Here is a 21,506-nt window from a genome sequence, read left to right on the forward strand (position 1 = left end):
CCAGTCTTCTCTGTAGGCAAATAATGCTTGTCATTTTCTCTGCTCATCTGCCCCTTCATTTCCAGCATGGCATCCATATGTTTACAGATACTTATCTCAGAAACTGTAAGACTCCACCTTATTTAATTTTAAAATATTGTTTTGAATTAGAAAACAAAAAGGAAAGGAACAAAAATGGGAGACCAGCCAGCTGCAAATTAAAGCACCAGGCTGTGATATAATCTGTATTCCAAGGATACTTCTGGGTCCCACATACATGCCAATTTGCAGAGAATTCTTGGAAAATGAAGTGGCACAAGACTTTGGAAGAGATCCCACTTGTCTACAAAAAAGACAAAAGAAAGTTGAACTTTGAAAGTTGAAAACAGCAATCTGGGAAAGTAAAGATGGTAAGGATCCCTTTGCCTTCTACTAGAGTTGTGCACAATTGTGATCCAGTCCAGCATAGAGACCCCACTGTACTTGTCTTTAAGGAGATATTGACAGGAACAGCCAGTTTGGTCTAGTGGTTAAGAGATTGGCATAGAATCTGGGAGATCACAGAACAGATTTTTGTTATTTGGGTAAGATTACAATCCACAAAAACAATAATAAAACCAAATAAAATAATTAATATATTTGTCAGAAAAAATACTGTAAAACTTGTTTTAATTTATTTTTCCACCTTTATTATTTTGATAACACTCAAGGCAGCTAACATACTTAATACCCCTTTCTCCTCCTATTTTCCCCAAAACAATCCTGTGAGGTGAGTTGTACTGAAAGAGAGTGATTGGCTCAAAGTCATCCAGCCATGTCTAAGGTGGGAGTTTCTAGCCTGGTGCTTTAATCAGTTCACCAAACTGGCATATCAATAGTAAATAGTACAATTATAATAACAAACTAGTACACTTCATAATAATGAAGAAGACATACTAGACATCCCTTAAAACATAATGAGTGTGAAGTCTCAGAAGTAAAAGAAGACCATTTCAAAGAATGAGTATCACAACAGAGAAGACCCTCATTTCTCCCTAAATTTAGATGTGTAGCACTGTGAAGATCAATCTCTGCAAATCTGAAGGATCTGTGGATATGCTCTTGGACAAACTAAACATGAAAGCTGTTTAAACATTACTACGGCACTAGACCTTTCAAATTCACCTGCTAAGCTCCAGGTAGCCCGTACAGTTGTAGACAGTGACAAGTGCTCTTCAAAGGGCATAAGATTTGCAGCCATGTTGAGCATTACCAGCAACTTCCCAGTTGTCTTCAAAGCAAATCTCCATAGGACACATGGCAGTTGTCAAAACTGAAGCTTGGAGGACAGTAGCTAAGTTATCTCTGTGAAACAAAGAAAGAAAATGACCACTGTTTGCAGCTACCTATAATAACAAAATGTCTATAATGATGCCACAGTGCAATTTCATACCTTTTATACTTGTTGCAGGCAAATACCTAAGGGGCAGTTTGCATTAATTACAATGGCCTATCTCCCAGGCAGGGTGTGACAAGATGGCACTCCCAATGGTGTGGTTGAATCTTGAAGGCTGCGTTCACCCAGCATGAACCCGATCCCAATAAACCACTTGAACGATAGGGTAGGCTTGAGTTGGAGTGGGGGAAAGAATGTGAGTAGAAAGGCTACACTCCTTTTTTGCGCCTAAGCCTAACAATCCTCCCAGCCAAGGCGCTAAAAAGATGGCGCAAGATACAGGAGACTGTTGTTTTCTCTAGATCGCGCACATTTTCATTCCCCCCCGAGAAAAAAAGCCCCCCTTCTTGTTTGTTTCACCTTCCCCCCCCACCACCACCGTGGCACCACAGGGGAGAAGAGCCTGCTGTTGATTCTCGGCTGGCCTGACCTTCCCCAGGAGGCGATCCAGGAGCGGCGTCTCCAGGCCCCCGTTGCGCCCCAGGCGCGCGTTCAGCCTTTGGCGGAGTTTTAGGTAGACGGAAGATGCGCAGGGAAATGCCAGGGAAGGCGGCGGGGCGGCAGCTGCGCTTCCCGGACTGGCGCTTTTCCAGCCGAGAGGATTTGGCATATTAAGTCGACTCCGCACGTGCCTGCGCCATCCACCCGTGGGCGTGGCGCAGCGTGGCGCGTAAAACTCTCTCTAGCAAAGAGAGGGCTGGAGACGAGCAAAGCGGCTGAGCTTTCAGAGGCCGACAGAAGGAGGAGGGGCTGCCGCGGTGCTACTAACCGGCTGAGCGAGGCGAGAGAGCGAGCGAGCGAGCGAGCGGTTTCCTTGGCAGGCACCAAGTATGGCTTCGTCGCAAGGCAAGATTGAGTTGAAATTCGCCGACTGGATGGCAAGTTTGCCCCAAAGCATCCAAAGAGTGCCGCTGGCAAATCTGGCCATCCCAGGTAGGAACCGAGGTCGTTGGGGGTGGGGGGGTGGGGAGGGTGGTGGCATTGTTTTTTTTTTTTTGTTGGATGTTTGCTTGGTTTCATTGGTGGGAAGCTACGAGACGGCTGAGTCTTTTTCGCGCCTGGAATAAATAGCTCCTTTGCCTTCTCGGAAAGGTGACATTGGGCGCTCTCTCCATGCAGCGCCTGCTATTTGATGGGGATTGATAAACGAATGTGATGGCGGACTGGGGATCATGACATACCGCTCCGTTTCATAATGACAGCCTGTCTGTAGGGATACAGTCCCCGATCTTCGGTTTCCGTTTAGATGGCCACGAGATCTAAATCGAAGTCATATCGCTATCCGTGGTGCTGAAATATTCTCCGATCTCCCAGATGCAGCTTGTATTCCGAGAACAAGAGAAGAAAGTTACGGCTCATGGAACCATAACAATTATAGCCGTCTTTTCCGGACTTTTAGGACTGCATAGATCGATATCTCCATAACACTCTGGAAGGGTCCCACAAAGCAATCACTTTGGTTTGTCCACACATTGCATGTTTTCTTTCTGATTCATTACACTTGTCTACTGTTTTGTGAGAGTAATTCAAGTGTAATTCAGATTAGATATCCAAAACCTCACCGTTTGGGGGTTTTTTTTTTGCCCTGAACCGGACACATAACTATGCACACACTACATCCTACCCCATCCCTCTGTTTACCACACTGGGGAAGTTCAATATTTGAACCAGGACACAGTTAATGCTATGCCCCTGTCACGTGAAGTTAAGACGAAAATCTAACCATTCTGTTATGAAGTTGGTGGGTTTGCATATTTTCTTGATGCTGCAGTGCATGTTAAAAAGGTAGATGTATATGTATTTACCGCATAGGGGGGACAAGCAGTTCAATTTGATAGATACTAGGTGCCAAAATACAACTGGTTGGCAAAAGCTTTTGAGATTGCTACTTCTGGCATAGCATAAGACATGGAAAATCTGCTAGTACAATATTCAACATAGATGGCTAGGCACTGCTGTCATTTCAAAATTACCTACCTCCACAAAGCCTGTCAGAGATAACCATGGTGGGACAGGGAGCTTTGAATAGCAAAATCCTATTTCTCCTTTTAAGATCTTGTGGGAAGTTTTGTCTATTTTTTGTCTTACCTGGAAGGATTGTTATGGAGATAGATTATTATAAATTTTACATGTTCATGGAGAATTGTTGCCATGATTGGGCTGTGAACATTTTTCTTCACAAAAATGTCAGCTTCCAAAAATAGTGAATTTTCTTAACACACAGACATGTACATAGGGGTTATTCAACTGAATAATTGAGACTTTGTTGTTGTTTTTGAGTTTGTTTCATTGTTATTGCTCATCAATACCATCTAAAATCTCCTGGTTTATGTCACCTTGAGCTTTTTTTTGTTAATATATAGATACTTATACAGCTCTGGATCCCAACCATTTCAGCTTTATAGCTGCATAAATAATAAATCACTGTGGTATGCCTTTTAAGCTGCCTTTATGAAAATCTCTACACGCTAAGTGCATTTTAGATCCAAATGCACAGCACACAACACTTGTAACAATACAGGAGGATGAAAAAGGTATTTAAAGAATGCATGTATGTGAGGGGGGCTTAAGTAAGTTTCAGCTTTGTCTTCTATACGATCTGGAAAAAGGATGTGTTTTTAAAATTTAGAAGACTTTAGGATAAAAAAACAATGCTTACTTATTTGGTGTAATCAATCAAACAATACAGAACAGCTAGAATTATGAAAACAGATGATACTTCAAATATTTCAATGAATTTTAACTACTTGTATTTAGTAAAGGCAAAAAGAAGACAAAACAGAGGTAAAAATTAGATGGCTTCTGTGGGAAGGATATATTCTAATATATTCTCTTAATAATTACCTAATTTGAAAGGAATTTGTTTGCAAAAAAGCATTTTGACAAAAAGAGCGAGGGTGACAGAGAAACCTTTTGTATTCTGTAGTACAAAGGAATTATCTGTTAATTGCTAATTGAAATCTAATATATGCTAATTGAAATCTAGTGCATGCAAATAGGTTAATTGCTCTGACATAGAAAGTGGATAGCTTGCTGATTGAAGATATGTTTATTTGGCTACTTAAATTTAAAAACAAAACACAATTATTCCTCTCTCTTCTATGCCCCCTCCCATCACATAAGTTTTTTTTAGAAAAAAACATCTTAAGCACTATAGTTGGATAACCTTTCTTGATTACTGAGTAATTCAGGTGCCAGGACTACAATGAGGACTAGGTTTATGGTAAAGCATGAACAGCATTTAACAATGGATGATGAAGCCGTCTGTGGGTGGTTGACATTTAATCTTGCTGTTGAACACATTCCAGACATGTCATAGCTCAGTTGTAATGCACCTGCTTTGCATTCTAAATATCCCAGTTTTGTTCCTTGATGTCTCTAGGTATGGCTGGGAAAATCTGTAGCTTTCAGTAAACAAGAGATACCCCATAAGATTGGGAGCCCATTGAGAGCCCTTTCAGAGTAGATTGAGTGAGCCCTGGACAAGAAATAGATGGAAATAATACATGAGATTACTCTTATTTTTTAATTTTTAACTGAAAAATATACCTTGAATCTGAGAAAGATTCATGTTGTTTCCTTTGATGGTTCTACTGGGCTTTGGGCTCCTAGCTATAAGGTGTATGTATGCTCAGGGGAAGTATCGTAACTGGAAGAGATTGGATATACTGGTGAATATTTTTATAACTCTGCTGCCTTTGGGGTGAGTCCTCTGTGCAAGACAAGAAGTGTTAGTTTGAAAACCCTCCCCCCTCCTCCCCAATGCTGATTGTGCCATTGTCTGAACTGGTTGTGTGCGTTTACTTCTTTCCTTCAGCTTTCTCTGACTTTATCCTCTAAATATATTGGATCATAGTACACTTCTTATCAGAGAGCCTCTTGGACTGTGGAAGTGATCTGAAAGTGGAGTTGAGAAAAGCAACTTTGTTCCAAAGCCACCCTTGGGATTTCATTCCTAAACACTTATTTGAATTGACCTTGGCAATATCAGTAACAGCTTTTGGTTCTCTTTCATGGAGGGTAACAAAAGTTAATTCCCTTTTTCTTAATAACTGAGGTTATTATAAGCAGGAGAAAAAGAGCTTGATGTATCAATGCACTGTACCTATATTTACCTGGGAGTAAGTCCTTATGAATATGAGTGGAATACTCCTACTAAACATTTATGGAACTATATTGAAAGTGTCTTCTTCTGCCAGACCAAGACAAACATACACAATTTTGGGTTGACTTAAATCTTAAATCTTTTGAATGGAAACATGATAACTAGACTTGCCACAATGATTGCATAGTTAATTATTTATGAATTTGGGAAACAACAACAACAATAATAATAATAATGATGATGATGATGATGATGATGATGATGATGATGATGTTGGAAGGGAGCTGGAGGTCATCTAGTTCAATCCCCTGCTTAGGCAGGAAACCCTATACCATTTCAGACAAATGGCTTTCCAATCTCTTCTTAAAGACTTCCAGTGTTGGAGCATTAACAGCTTTTGGAGCCAGGTTGTTCCATTGGTTAATTGTTCTGTCAATAAGTTTCTCCTTAGTTCTAGGTTGCTTCTCTTCTTGATTAGTTTCCATCTGTTGCTTCTTGTCCTGCCTTCAGGTGCTTTGGAGAATAGCTTGACTCCCTCTTCTTTGTGGCAGCCCCTGAGATATTGGAACACTGCTATTATGTCCCCCCTTGTCCTTCTCTTCATTAAACTAGACATACCCAATTCCAGCAACCTTTCCTTGTACGTTTTAGCCTCCAGTCCCCTAATCATCTTATAGTCACAACATATTTGAAGAGCACCCAGAGAACATCTTTTAAAAATCTGTGTTACTAATGTTTATGTTTGACTATTAAAATAGATCCCATGGTTTTTCCAACTGCTTTGCAAAACCCTTTCCTGCTTTTGTCTGCAAGAATAACCCTGTGAAAGTAAACTTCCATGTTTGAGGGTGGAGTAGAGTCTGGATCTCAACCATTCTGACTCCATTATGTAACCAGTATACTGTATACAGTATACCAGTTAACTTATTATTCAATCTCCCCAAAGGTACTTATGATCCAATTCTGATCCAGTTCTGATGGCCACCCTCTGCAGTCACATGATTGCATTTTGAGCACTCAACTGGCACATACTTATGGCCTTTTGCAGCATCCTGCTGTCATGGGACTGCAATTTATGACATTTTTGCTAAAAATCAACATTTACTTCTGGTTTCTGGTAAAAATGGTCCATGGGTTTACTTAATGACCACTGCGTTCACTTAATAACCTTACCACAAAGATTGTAAAATCAGGTCAGTTCCCGTGGTTTATCCTTTTTATGACCATTACAACTTATGACCATAACTTTCCCCTGTGTTTTTTCAATTGATCAATTAATATACTGATCACTTTTAACTTTAAATTTAGAGAGAATATTCTCTACAAGAAAGTATATCAAATCATATTTTTTTTTATTAAAGAGTTTTACAATTTTTTTTACAAAACATATCCCCAAAACCCACCCGCCCCAAACCACCCTCTCCCCCCCCCCACTTCCCAGAGCTGAATACAGGGTCATAAATATAATAATCATATTCTAACTAAAATTATCCATTATAAAATTAACCAAATTCATAATGTGCTTTAACTCCCCTTTAACACTGATACATTCAAATTATTAAAAACATAATAATAATAACTTAAACAAAAATACAATCAATACTAATACTAAAGTTAATAAAAATCTAAAATCTACTCATAAGCTAAATGTGACTTTTTAGTCCCATATTTATTCTGAATATAATCTATCCATCTCCTCCAAACTGAAATATATCTTTCTTGCGAATGATCCTTCAAATAAGCAGAAATCTTAGACATTTCTGCAAGATTCGATACCTTAAGTACCCATTCTTCTATAGTAGGCAAACTATCCTTCTTCCAATATTGTCCCACCAGTAACCGTGCTGCTGTTATCAAGTTCAACATCAAATTGATTTCTTTAGTATCACAATCTACAACAATACCCAATAAAAACAATTGTGGAGAAAACTTTATCTTTCTCTTAAAAATCTTTTGAATGTTCCACCAAATTTTAATCCAAAAAGCTTTTATATTTCTGCAAGTCCACCACATGTGAAAATAAGTAGCATCTAAACTACCACATCTCCAGCATTTAGACTGTAGGTTAGGATACATGTTGGACAACTTTTTGGGATCCAAATGCCATCTATAAAACATTTTATAAAATTTTTCTCTTAAATTTTGAGCCTGAGTAAATTTAACATTTCTGACCCAGATTACCTCCCAAGTATCCAACGGAATTGGATCCTGTATGTTTTGTGCCCACTTTATCATAAAATCTTTAACTAATTCCGTTTCCGAGTCCAATTCAATTAAAACATTATATATCCTCTTTATAGGTGCACGATTTAAATCTCTAATTTGTTTTACTATGTTTTCATCTGTAATTGTAATGCCAACCCTCTAACTTCTGAAATTCCCAGTCTTTGTCCATGCTGAAAATACTTGAAGTTAATGTCCCATAACATCTAGAAAGTGTTGAATTAGGAAAGGCAGGTATGTTCTATAATGACTGGAAAATTGCTTTAGTGGTTTACTTCTTGTTGCAGACCATGAGTACACATCTATATGGACATAAAATCTGACCTATTGTTTGATTATTATTATTTTTTGTGTCTGAGCCTTTGAGTTGGTATTGATTTCTGAACACTGTTGAGACAAGTTCCTGCATGTCTGTGGAGATTCTCAGTCATCCAAGTCATAGTTGTCTTAAAGGTGCTTTTTCAAAAGGCAGTTGGACTGCTTTCCCCTGAGGAAGAAGAAGATGACATTTTGCTTCTCATTTTGGAGAAGCAAAACGTCTTCTTGGATGATCCAGTTTCTTGAATGAGAAGCGAACACATCTTCTCCTTCTTCCTCAGGGAAAAAAACAACCCAGTCCAGTTGCCTTTTGAAAAAGCACCTTTGAGACAAGTCCCTGCAGTTTCCCTGACAAGATTTTCAGATTTTCTGCCTTTGCCTGCTTTCTAGGGCTCAGAGAGATGAACTGATCCAAGATCATTAGCTGATCACAGTGTCCTGATTTCTAGCCCAGAATCTTAACCACTATTCCAACCTGGCACTCTCTCTCAGTTTGATGGATCCTTGTAAATCAGCATGCAACCTGATTTACATTTACATTTACATTATATTTGCAACCTGCAAATATACCCTATTCCTCATCTGGATCACTTAGATTCTTTCTGCACAAAACACTTCATGGGATTGTTGTGAGAGTTAGGCTTTGATTTTATTTTCTTCATTTTTAAATTGTATCTTCTATATTTGTATTTAGGTAGACGATAACTGCAGTTAAGTGTATCTGTGCCAGTCCACTTACAATATATAGAAAGTTCTCTGCTTATTTAGGAACTTCCACATGTATTGCTTTAGATTTCTTATCATACCTGCTTAGCATGGCCAATACATCAGTCTCATTGCTCATTGTTACATGGGTTTCAGGGTCCGCCTTGGCTGGGGATGATAGGAATTTTAGTCTGCTCATATTGTGAGGCATCTGGGAACCTCTGTGATCCGTTGTGTTATATAATCTTGCTAATTCTTTCTTGTTATACTTTTTTTCTGTTAACACATTTAATATAGTGATCATTCATAGAGTGTAGAGAGCAAAGAGGATGGCCTTGAGGGAGAGAGGGGAGATCTGTTGCCATAGCAATGAGGAGGAAAACATCACTTAAGCTCAAACAATGAAGGTATGTATAAACCCTCCTCACTCCCTAATTCACCTAAGTATGAGAGGGAAGAGGTGAAACATAATCAGGCTCAAAAGATTCTATTACTACAGTCAATCTCAATAAAAGTAGCTTTAATCTTAAAATAAAATAGATTTCTTGGTCTGATCTACATCTTAGAGATGAAATCAGACCAAGACCAATCAGACTATATTTACAAAGGGCACAATTGTAGTCCAGTCATAGTGGAAACCCAACAAAATTAAGTATTTTTAGACGCCTAGCATATGGCTGCACATACACCATTTTTTATTTTATTTGGTTGTGGTTATCAGCAGTTTAGCAGCATTTTATGCAGCTCCAGTGTAATAATAACTCTGATGGTAAATCTAGCATTAATAGATTAACATGGGAATCCAGATATGCCAGACCGGTTCAACCCAATTGTGGATAAATTCTTTTATATCATGTTCTTATTCATCTTCACCAAAATTAATATATTCCTGGGGCAGATGTTAAATTTGTTGTTCCATCAGGAAGTATGTTGGTCTCAAGATTTACGTAGCAAGAATTGAATTCTAATCCTGAACATTATCTGCATCTGTTGTTACAAGAATAATGTACATAGAACAAGTTATCTTTATAGCACTGATGGATTTCTCTTGACTGATTCAATATTTAAGATGTTTCAGGGTAATAAAATACTGTTGGTTCCTGATAATTCACTGCAGTTATGAATACTGCTTGTTCTTTGGTTTTGGAATTAAAAAGAAGAACATGGCTTTTAGCATCAGAGATTAACAGTGCACCAGAGCCTATATTTATCCAATCTACTCTCTAAAGGTAGATTGTGCCTAGCAAGAGGCAATCTGGATATCTCAAAATTGTAATATATGTAATACTAAAAAATAAGATGTATTATGAGTGAATTTTTTCTTTATTTTGCACCATCCCCCCTTCCCTGTAATCATGAAACTTATTGCAACTGCTTTATAAAATGGAACTGCTTCACTGAATATACAAAGGGATATTTTGAGATGGTGTCCTGACTGAATAATGGGGTGGCAAAATTATAGAGGGAAATGAAATGCTGAGGACATGGACAATGATTGTTATCCACTGATAATGTACGCATACAAACAGTTGTTGTGTGTGCTGTTATTATTCCTGCACTTATAGGAAGCTGATGAACACAAATATTACATGAAAAATCCAGTTTTTGATCAAGTCCCAAGAGAAAGAGCTGAAACATTTGACAACTTGATCCAAGGGCAGCCACCTTAAGGTCCTGGAAGATTAAAATTTGGTTTTTGAATACAGATAGTTCTCAACTTACTACCATTCATTTAGTGATCATTCAAAGTTACAACGGGACTGAAACGAGTGACGTATGACCATGTTCCACACTTATGACCATTGCAGCATCCCCATGGTCATGTGATCAAAATTTGGACACTTGGCAACTCTTTCATATTTATGATCAATGCAGTGTCCCAGGGTAACGTGATCCACTTTGACGACCTTCTGATGAGCAAAGTCAATAGGGAAGCCAAATTCACTTAACAACCATGTTTCTAACTTAACAACTGCAGTGATTCACTTTACAATTGTGGCAAGAAAGGTTGTAAAATGGAGCAAAACTCACCTAACAACTGTCTAGATTAGCAACAGAAAGTTTGGGCTCAATTGTGTTCGTAAGTTGAGGACTTGCTGGTTTTGGTGTCAGATAAGTGACCATTTATTTCAGACTTCCAGATGAGAGAATTCTGACCTAAAGAATTTTTTTACATGGCTGTGCTGTGTGGGAAATCAAATTTTACACATTGGGAGTAGGCAATTTTTCATTAGAACTGGCTTTAATTGTCTTACATAAAACTCAGGGTTGCACTTCTGTGCCTGTATGAGTGACACATGTTGACTAGATAGCTGAAATTGGGCTTCCTCTACAGGAGGTGATAGCACCACATTGTAAGCAGGCATCACCCTGAAGAATGGGAGAGTTAGATGTCTATGGGAGAGGTAGCTTCTGAGAAAAAAGCACTTCAGCTCCATTCCGATTCTTCCAAAGATAGCTTCGTATATTGGGGTGTGTGTGATTTTTTGGGGGGGCTTTTTTGGTATGTTGGTTAAGAATGGAAATATGATTAGGAATCCTCCTTCTGCTCTGATGCCCACCCTTAATATAAAGATATAAACATAATGTAAATAAATAAACAAAGCAAGACAAAAATCAACCTTGTCCCAATAACATAACTTCTCTCCTACATGCTCAGAATTTGCTCCAAATCTTTCCACATTGCTGAACAAAATAGACAAGACAGTAAACAAACAGAATGATGCAGGATCCTGCAAAGTTAGTATTCTTTACAAGTTTGTACATTCAAAGAATATGAAGTGAGAGTAGAGGATTGTTTGCAGGATGTCCAGTTCACCATTCAGGGCAGTATAGGGGATTTAAGTATGAGACTACAATAGTGAGATCAAGATTCAAGTCTTGACCGAATCACAGGGCTCATAGAGTTGTATCAGTCCCTCTCTCTGTCTCTCAGTCCTATTTACCTCTAAGGGTTGTTTCTGTGGAGATGAAATGAAAGGTGACCCAGTCCATGAACCGCAGAGAAAAAGCAGGCTATAAATGAAATAAATAAATAACAAGAGCTGCTGCCATCTGTTTCTCTTCTTAGAATGGATGGAGGTGACTAGGAAAGAAATACTATGCTGAACATGCTACACTCACTGGTTCTGCAGTTTAATATGGGTGGTTAAAGTTTAACATGTTTCAGAAACTTGGAATATAGCAAGCTTGTCTGAGTGGTATCCACAGATCAGCTTACGAATCATATCCATGCAAAGTTTGGACACATTTAATTCAGAATACTAGCTGCAGTTCTATGTAATGCTAGGCAGTCAGCTGATCCAACAAGAGTCCTTCATTACAAAGGAGATAAAGAAGTTCAGGGGTATCTATTTCTAGATAAGTGTGATTGGCACTTAACTATTCAAGAAAAAGAGGCTTTCCAGCTGATTCTCTGCTATCCTTAGCATCTAATTGCAAAGACTTTTAAAAGCCTTGAGAAATATGACCCATTTTCATAATATGAAAACAATGAGTCCAGCCTGCTTCCTTAGAACGTTGCCATCACATTACTACATTGTGTAGTTTGATATGTAACTCAGAATTTATATCCATACAAACAAGCTTTGAGCTTCTTGATTGAAACGTTAAGCTCACTTATTTAGGAATAAATTCATTTAACCCAATTTATAGCGGAAGTAAACCCACACATATTTGTTTGGAATGAAATGTTACACATTTTTCCCCAAGTCATTTTGTATATGCTTCACTCTACATCAGATATGGATTTGAATTTGGGGAGATGAAACCGGAAGCGTGGAAAATATTGGGCCCACCGTACGTGTTTCAGAGACAGTCGGCGGGGTGTCTGCAGGGCTTCCAAGTCAAAACTCGTCCTGCAGCAAGCAGGGCAGAGTGCCGAATACAGGAACGAGAGACTTCCGATGCGATCTGCAAGCACTTTATTCTTCAAGGCAAGAGCCGCAACAGGAAACAAAGCCAGCGTTGGCCGCTATCTGCAGCCAACGCTATTATATACACACTCAAAACCCCCACCCATACTCCACCCAAACACGCCCACGCCCTCCCATTCCCTATAACTGCCCCACCCCACCCCTACAAATCCCTTTGGCCGCCGCCCAACCAGGTAAGCCTCCTCTCGTGCGTCGCCATCACCGTGCTCCACCCCCTCACCAACTCCCTGCCGTGCCCAACTCCGAAACCCCCTGTGGTCATTTACACCCGAAGCTCCCAGCCACCCAGGCACCGCGGCGGGAAAGAGCTTGACTCCCAAGGAATCCGCCGTAGGTCCCAAACCCCCCCCCGGCCGCCGTGAGTGGGCCCGAGCCTCCGCCGGTCAGCCGTGCGGAGGAGGACGACCGGGGCGGCGGCACGGCCTCCCGAGCCTTCCGAGCCGCCGACGCGCCGCCAGTCAAAGTCAGCTGTGGCGCGGCGGAGAAGGGGGACAACTGGAGCGACGGCGCAGCCTCCCGAACATCCTGAGCCGCCGCCGCGCCGCCAAGCACAGTCAGCTGTTGTGCGGCAGGGGAGGAGGACGGCTGAAGCGGCGGTGCGGCCTCCCGAGCCTTCCGGGCCGCCGACGCGCCGCCAGACGTTGTCAGCTGTTGCGCGGCGTCGGGCGAGGGCGGCTGAAGCGGCGATGCGGTCTCTGGAGTCTCCCAGGTCGCCACAGAGCCGCAGTTCCCCGAGGAGGCAGGCTGGTTCAGCGGGCGGTAGGCGGGGGTTGCCGGGAAGGCGGAGGGACCCCCCCTCGAGTGTCGGGCTCCCGAGGCCCGACATGCTGCCCCCTCTACCAGGGGCCCACCTGGAATGCAAGAAGAGAGAGGTGAGTGCTCCGTTATGTGACCTGCTGTCCCCCCCTGGATCCCTCTCGGCTTCCCTGGATGTTTTCGGTGGAACGCGCGGAGAAGGCGTGGCGCGTACACTTCCCCATCCCGCACCCAGGTGGCCTCCTCCATAGGGTATCCCTTCCAGAGCACTAAGTACTGCACTCGTCCCCTCCGTTTCCGGGAGTCCAGGATCTCTTGTACCTCATAGTGGTCGCCGTATACAGGCCCAGGGCCGCCCTCCCCCACTGCCACAGAAGCAGTTGTAGCAGGTTTCAGCAGGCTACTGTGGAAGACGGGGTGTATCTTCCCAAGGAGGGGGGGTAGCCACAACCTGACGGTGACAGGGTTTACCACTTGTATAACTCGGAATGGGCCGAGATATTTGGGGCCTAACTTTTTGCAGGGCACCTGTAGCCGCAGGTACTTCGTAGAGAGGTACACTAGATCACCTACTTTAGGGAGTGCAAATGGCCGTCTCTTCTTGTCTGCCTGCTCTTTATATGTTTCTGTAACCCGCTCTAACGCCTTCTTTGCCACCCCCCACACTTCTTCCAACCGGTGCATCCACTCCCCAGGTGTGCAGGAGGCCGGGGCACCCTGTTCACACCCTGCAATGGGGACGAATTCATAACCTGAGACTACTTTAAAGGGGGAGAAACCAGTGCTGCTATGCACTGCGTTGTTGTAGGCTACTTCCGCAAAGGTTAGCAGTTCCGCCCATTCAGACTGCTGATATGAGACGTAGCAACGCAGGTATCGCTCTACCGCCGCGTTTGCACGTTCTGCAGCTCCATTTGTGCTTGGGTGATACGCCGAGCTCAGGCCCTGTGTTGCTCCAATATAACGCACGAAATCCCTCCAGAACCGGGCCGTGAACTGTACCCCACGGTCGGAGATGATACGTCGTGGCACCCCGTGGAGACGATATATATGTTGGACAAACAGCCAGGCCAGTCGACGGGCTGAAGGCAACCCCTTGCAGGGGATGAAGTGGGCTTGTTTCGAGAACAAGTCTATTACTGTCCACAAAACGTTATATCCCCTGCTTTCCGGTAGCTCGACCACAAAGTCCATGGCAATGTCCTGCCAGGGTCGTATAGGGTCTGCCACCTGTTGCAGAAGACCCGCCGGTTTGTTAGTAGAGGGCTTCGTGGTTGCGCAAATGCGGCACCTCCGCACGTAACTTTCAATATCTCGTCTTGGTGCTCCACCCCCTCACCAACTCCCTGCCGTGCCCAACTCCGAAACCCCCTGTGGTCATTTACACCCGAAGCTCCCAGCCACCCAGGCACCGCGGCGGGAAAGAGCTTGACTCCCAACGAATCCGCCGTAGGTCCCAAACCCCCCCCTGGCCGCCGTGAGTGGGCCCGAGCCTCCGCCGGTCAGCCGTGCGGAGGAGGACGACCGGGGCGGCGGCGCGGCCTCCCGAGCCTTCCGAGCCGCCGACGCGCCGCCAGTCAATGTCAGCTGTGGCGCGGCGGAGAAGGGGGACAACTGGAGCGACGGCGCAGCCTCCTGAACATCCTGAGCCGCCGCCGCGCTGCCAAGCACAGTCAGCTGTTGTGCGGCGGGGGAGGAGGACGGCTGAAGCGGCGGCGCGGCCTCCCGAGCCTTCCGGGCCGCCGACGCGCCGCCAGACGTTGTCAGCTGTTGCGCGGCGTCGGGCGAGGGCGGCTGAAGCGGCGACGCGGTCTCTGGAGTCTCCCAGGCCGCCACAGAGCCGCAGTTCCCCGAGGAGGCAGGCTGGTTCAGCGGGCGGTAGGCGGGGGTTGCCGGGAAGGCGGAGGGACCCCCCCTCGAGTGTCGGGCTCCCGAGGCCCGACAGACTGCCAAGGAATTACACATACAGGGTAAGATTTTGTAGCAGATTTGTTTTTTTTTTTCTTGCTTTCCTCCAGGAAGCAAAAATTAGTGAAATTGTTGCTTCCCTCTAGCCCTAATCAGTCATCAAATTATTCAGTGAAGTAGAATAGGGAAGAGAATATGACTAGGGTGAGCGATACGGTTGAGAGGGACAAGTAACCCTTTAATCAAACCTGGTGTTTTCTAGGAATTATGGCTCAAAATTATATGGATGTAACTTAACACATCCAGAGCTCTCCAACTTAGGTAACCAGGCACAATTATTATAAATACCACACTGATTTTGAGTTTAACGTTTACAAAAAGACATTTGTGGGATTACCTTGGTTTGCCCAATAAGAAATAAAATGTGTCCATTTCTCATTGAAGACAATTGATGACCCCAACAAATATTTTCCTTCTGCTTCCATTGTTTGCTAATTAATTCATTTCAGTGATGTTCAGTCTCTTAATTATCTGCTCCACTGATGCACATTTCAAGGACTTAGCAAGAACAGAGCAGCTTTGTTGCTAATAGGGAGTTTTTGTAGTAACAATAATCTGGCTGGGCCTTGTTAATCATCTGCTAGAGATTTAGGTATTAAAATTAATAAACCCAACACCAGCCTGACACCAGACCTTTGAATAATAACCTTCTTTCATCTGGAACTAATAAGACCAGTGATTATAACATCCTCACTGAAAGTTAACACAATACAAGAACCAGTTGTTCCTAAAGTCAGAGCTTAGCTTTCCATTCTACAGTCTGCAAGAAGCTGGATAAAGAAAAATGGCAAAAAGAGACAGGTGGCAGGATGTGAAAAAGTCAATACAATAAAGAAGAGAGAGGCAGATAAATGAAGCAGTTGCTAGCTGTTGCCCAGAAAGAAAGAAAGAAAAAACATTGTAGTAGGTTGAGCAACTATGAGAGCAATTACTAGTAATTTCACTAGGCTAATTTCTAATTAGACTAATGTCATGTAGGCCATGGCTTCTCACCTTGTACTCAGCATGCCTGGCTGAGGAATTCTGGGAGTTGAAGTCCACAGGGTCATAAAAGGGCCAAGTTTGAAGACCCCTGTACTAAGGTGTAACTCAACTTGTTTGTTTTGAGCTTAGCACAATGCATCACATCCAGGTATATTTTGGCACTATTGGTTTTGAAAGTTGAACATCCTGGGCTCCCATGATCACTCTCTCACACAGGTCACCTAGAGATAGCAAAAGCAGAGGTGTTCATAAGTCAAAATGGTGGCCATGACTATACACAAATACAAAAGGAGTTGGGTTGGAATGGCAGAGTTGAGGCTGCCATTTTAACTTTTGTGAACCTCTGTGAATGTCTCTGTGCTAAAGGTCATTATCAAATTGGAATTTTTAATGCAGCAGGAAAACATTATTAAATGCACAGCTGCAGAGTCTTCTTTATATTCATTCCATTTTGAATGAATCCATCCATGAGGAGGTCATCTTCTTATCCAGGAGTAAGTCCAGCATTCAGTAGGATTGTCTTGTAAATACTATCCATGTTCTATATTTTGATTTCTTTTATTTATTGTTTCATCCTTCTATGGAATTAATTTACAATGGATTCTTTTCTTCTTCTTATAAATCGCACTGGGGCTGTTCTTACTTGTTCTCTTTCTCTTTAGTTACATTTTAATTCTAGCTCTCCTTTTGACATCTTCAAATTTCTGTTGTATATTACTTCTTAGGCTGATTATTTTATAAGCTTATATTTGGCCAAGATAATTTTTTTTCCTGGGTCAGAGGCCAGTGAAGCATGTGGAAATTCTATCATTTCACTATTTAAATATTGCTTCCTATTTTAGGGCATGCAGGGAAGAGTTTTCATTTTCAATAACTGAAGATTTCAAAATTGGTTTGCACATAGATTTTCCTCTAGGATTCTTGTGGGGTATATTTTAGCTCATCCTAAACATAGATTATTCCATTGTCTTTTCTGTAATTGCTATTGTTAAAATGAACCAATGTTGGATTAAGAAGATCTGGTCTGAAATTCGTAAGCAGATATGACATTTGTTGCTGTGCGATGTTGGCCAAGTCAATATTGCTTGCTTTGGAAGTGATTGTAATAAATGTTTTTACTGTTACCTTAATGACTCTTAGGTTTATGTATTCTCCCAGAGTTCTTTGGCGCAGTCATCCTACAAGCCACAATTTAGCATTTAACTGGACTTTGACATTTTGATTTTATTTATTTGTTTGCCGCCCATCTCACCTAGAGACAACTCTAGGCATCTTACAACAGATTCTTCTTAATGATGGTTAGGAATATTCAAAAATAACTTTATTCTGATTATTCTCAACAGTGGCTTTTTGAAACAAAGTCAGTTTCACAAACATGGTTTGCTTTGGTAAAATATAGCTAATGGTGTCAACACAGTTTGTCTAAACTGCTGTTAGCTGAAAATTGAAAAAAGAACTTCCAAACTTTCAGCCTCCCTGGCACAACAAAAAGGAAATGGGATGCATGTATTTTCATGGTTTTCGCTCATAATGTGAATGCACAGTTCATTATTATGGTCGAAACAATCTCTGTCAAGTTAGGATAAACATGGTATGAATCTAGTAAAAAAATACACCATGGGGCAATTTTCCACCTTTTCCAGATTATGTTCCAAGGAATATTATGGGTAATGGAGAATTCATCTTGTAACAGCATACATACTGTATGGTTCAGCTGGTTCTAATATGATTGGACAATGTTGTTTTTCTGACTTTGATAAATGACATACTTAAATCTCTTTTTCAATTTCCAGAAAATCTGGAAAGGGATCTCTCTTTCTCAGTGTGCTTTAGCATTTCTTTCACATTTCTTTCAGTGATACTTCTGAATTTTTGTTGTACTCCTGCTGTCCCCACCCCACAGCATCTCTTTCCATCAGTCTGCAGTTGTCCTGGCTGTCCTGGGGGAAGAAATATTTCCATGATATCTTATCATGGAATTATAATTCAACCAAGGTGAGAGAAGCCATGAAGGTGAGACAATGACATAATGAAAGGCATGGCACTCTCCCACCTCACAGCTATGAGAAAGCCAAAGGACATTTTATGCAAACTGTTTTCCCTTTTGGAAAATAAAAGCAAAATTTTTGTTTTCTGTCAAATTAAACAAGAATATTTTTAAAACATTGGGCCTGGCGTTGGTCCTGATCACTTTATCATAAGCTTCAAAATGATGAAAGGACTATGTAACAGTACAGACTACACTGAGTAAGTGTACAGTCATGCTTGTAAGATCCTAATTGGTCTAACTTTTGTTTGTAGGCTCAACACTTTTTCTCATGCCTTCCACCCTCCACCTGTCATGCTTGGCAGGTCTCATACCTTAGTCTATCAAGCTTCATAAGAACTTTGATTTCATTACATTTCAGAATCAATCCTCAGAGACCAATGGGCTTATACCACATAATCTAAACATGATTTAATGTCTCTTTTCTGTCACAGCACTGGCCTATACAATAGCAGGCCCCAGAAAGTGCATGATTTGCTTGTCTACCTTTAATCAACCTTTAAAAACTTGTACTTTACCGCTTTTCCCAGGCTTAGGTTCAGTGGCTGGATAGACCTCTTTTGAGTTGAGAGTGATAAATTTGGAAATCCTGTTTTCCCTCAGAATTGCCCAGAATTGTTTTAGAGTTCAATAACTGAGAAATTCAACAAATAAATAAAGTGGTCTTCCTTTCCATACTTTCTAGAAAATCTTACTCAAGGAAATACCATGCATCTTACCAGTGCTTTTTTTGTAAAAGAAAAAGGTGCCGGAACTTACACATGTCATACAACCTGCCTTGCCTACCCTAAAAGGTTCCATCCAAAAAAGGTGCCAGAACTCCATTCTGAGCGTTCTATGAGAAAAAAAGCCCTGCATCTTAGAGTATATTCCTGATATCTGATTTCCTCAGAGAAATATACTTCCCAGGTTAAAAAAAAATAAGTTGTGAACTTTTTTTCCCTCAGCTAATACTAGAAATCTTTTTTAAAAACATGCTCAGGAAATAACTGGAGTCAATATAAAGATTGAGGCTGGATTAGCGGCAGGAAGGACGAGGGAGACACGTCTTCATTCAACTAGTTTATTTAGTCAGCCCGGACAACAGAACAGGGGCGAACATGCCTTATATAGGCGGCTGTCAAACGGGACAGCGAATCAGCTGGGCGCGTTTTCCCGCCAAGAACAGGGGGCCAATTGGTCAGCTGTTAGGTCAGAATCTCCCCAGAGACAACGCTAGCTAGTTAGCTAGGCGGGGGATCCCGTCAGCTGGTTTTGGCGCGCGGCCGGCGTTTTGACAGCTCGCCGCCGCTACTGCGCATGCGCCAACTTTGACAGCTTGCGGCGGCCGCCAAGGGCTTGCCGCGCGTTTGACAGTTCGGGTTGAAGTGCGCATGCGCGCCGTTTGACAGCTGTCAAACGGCCACGTGTATTTGTAGGCCGCGTGAGCGGCTGCGCATGCGTGGTCTTTTGACAGCTGTCAGTGCGGCCGCGAAAAAGTGGCCTGTGACAGCTGTCATTATGTCTTTGAGTATATTGCACCCCTTTCCCCCCCCCTTGAACTGAACTCATAACTTTGAGTAAACTTTTAACTGGTGTTGGAACTGTTTGGCGAACTTCCGGCCCATTCGAAATCCGACAAGTATGCTGGCGGCCTCTTCTGACGCGAAGATCTGCGAGGTGCAGGTTCTTCTATGGGTTCGGGGGCTTCTACGGGGGGAATGGGTGGTGGGTCTGCATGGCAAGGGGTATCTTCCTGGTAGCCGGCGCTGGGGGGTTCGGGATTTTCAGCCGCCGCTTCTGGCGTGGTGGTGTTGGGGGGTGACCGGGGGCGAAGCTGGTCTGCGTGCCTCCTAAATGTGAGTCCTTTGCCCACGTTGATGGTGTATGACAGGGGGCCGGTTTGATCGAGAACCACCCCCTGGGTCCATTTATCCCTTCCCCCATAATTTCGGGCCCAGAATTTTTGTCCTTTAGTGAATGTTTTGTGTGGCAGGGCGTTGGTTTTTTCGGCCGCTGGCCTGTCTGGGTGCAGTCTGTCTAGTCGAGTGACCAGTCGGCGACCCCATCTCAGTTCTGCCGGAGATTTTCCGGTGGTGGACACGGGAGTGGTGTGGTGTGCGAGGAGGAAGCGGGCGAGTCGGCGGTGCCAGTTTCCGATGATCATTCTGCGCAGAGAGTCCTTGGTGGTCTTCACCATGACCTCTGCGAGGCCATTACTGGACGGGTGGAACGGGGCCGATGTTGAGTGTCTAATACAGTTCCTCCTCGTGAAGATCTGGAAGTCACGGGAGGTAAATTGAGGCCCATTGTCAGTAATTATGACATCTGGAAGACCGTGGGTGGCAAAAACTCCCCTTAATGCTTGAATGGTGGCCTCTGATGTGGTGCTTGAAACTGGGAGAACCTCCAGCCATTTAGAGTAACTATCTACAATGATTAAAAAGGTTTGTCCCTGGAATGGTCCTGCATAATCGAGGTGGATGCGGGACCAAGGATTGGAAGTGATTTCCCATTTGTGAACTGGGGCGTGTGGAGGGGAGGGTCTGGTTTGCTGGCAGAGATAGCAGCCGGCTACATGCTGCTCGATGTCCCTGTCTAAGGATGGCCACCAGACATAACTGCGTGCCAGGGCCTTCATTTTTGAAATGCCAGGGTGACCTTCATGTAGTGTTTGGAGAACCCTGGCCCTGTGGCATGAAGGGACTATTACTCTGCATCCCCAGAGGATGCAGCCTAGATGTGTTGAAAGTTCGTGTCGTTTTGTAAAATATGGTTGGATGGGGGGGCAGGGGCAGGTTGATTGCCATCCTGATGTGACCCATGAGAGTACCCTGCTGAGGGTGGGGTCCCTGGTTGTGGCGTGTGCGATGTCTTTTGCTGTTACTGGGCATTCCGCGAGTTCTTGAATGGCCAGGACTTGGCCGGCTGGGGCTGGGTCAGGGTCTATTTGAGGCAGTGGGAGCCTGCTGAGGCCGTCTGCATGGGACATTTCCTTTCCAGGCTTGTAGATTAGTTGATAAGAGTAAGCGGATAGAAATGTCGTCCAGCGAAGCATTCGCGGGGATAAAA

The 21,506-nt window shown here is 42.9% G+C and overlaps 1 protein-coding gene across 1 annotated transcript in view; it reads left to right on the forward strand.

The window, feature by feature from the left end:
- Positions 1-2,244: 2,244 nt before the first annotated feature.
- PLCXD3 (phosphatidylinositol specific phospholipase C X domain containing 3) overlaps positions 2,245-21,506 on the forward strand; it is a gene marked incomplete at both ends in the record, with an annotated part of 86,913 nt that continues 67,651 nt past the window's right edge. Inside the window, one exon of the mRNA XM_083356824.1 lies at positions 2,245-2,347. Within this exon, the coding sequence (XP_083212950.1) occupies positions 2,245-2,347 (103 nt within the window). The remainder of the gene's footprint in view (positions 2,348-21,506) is intronic.

The sequence above is a fragment of the Vipera ursinii genome (genome assembly GCF_947247035.1).
Source record: "Vipera ursinii genome assembly, chromosome: 2".
Taxonomy (NCBI): domain Eukaryota; kingdom Metazoa; phylum Chordata; class Lepidosauria; order Squamata; family Viperidae; genus Vipera; species Vipera ursinii.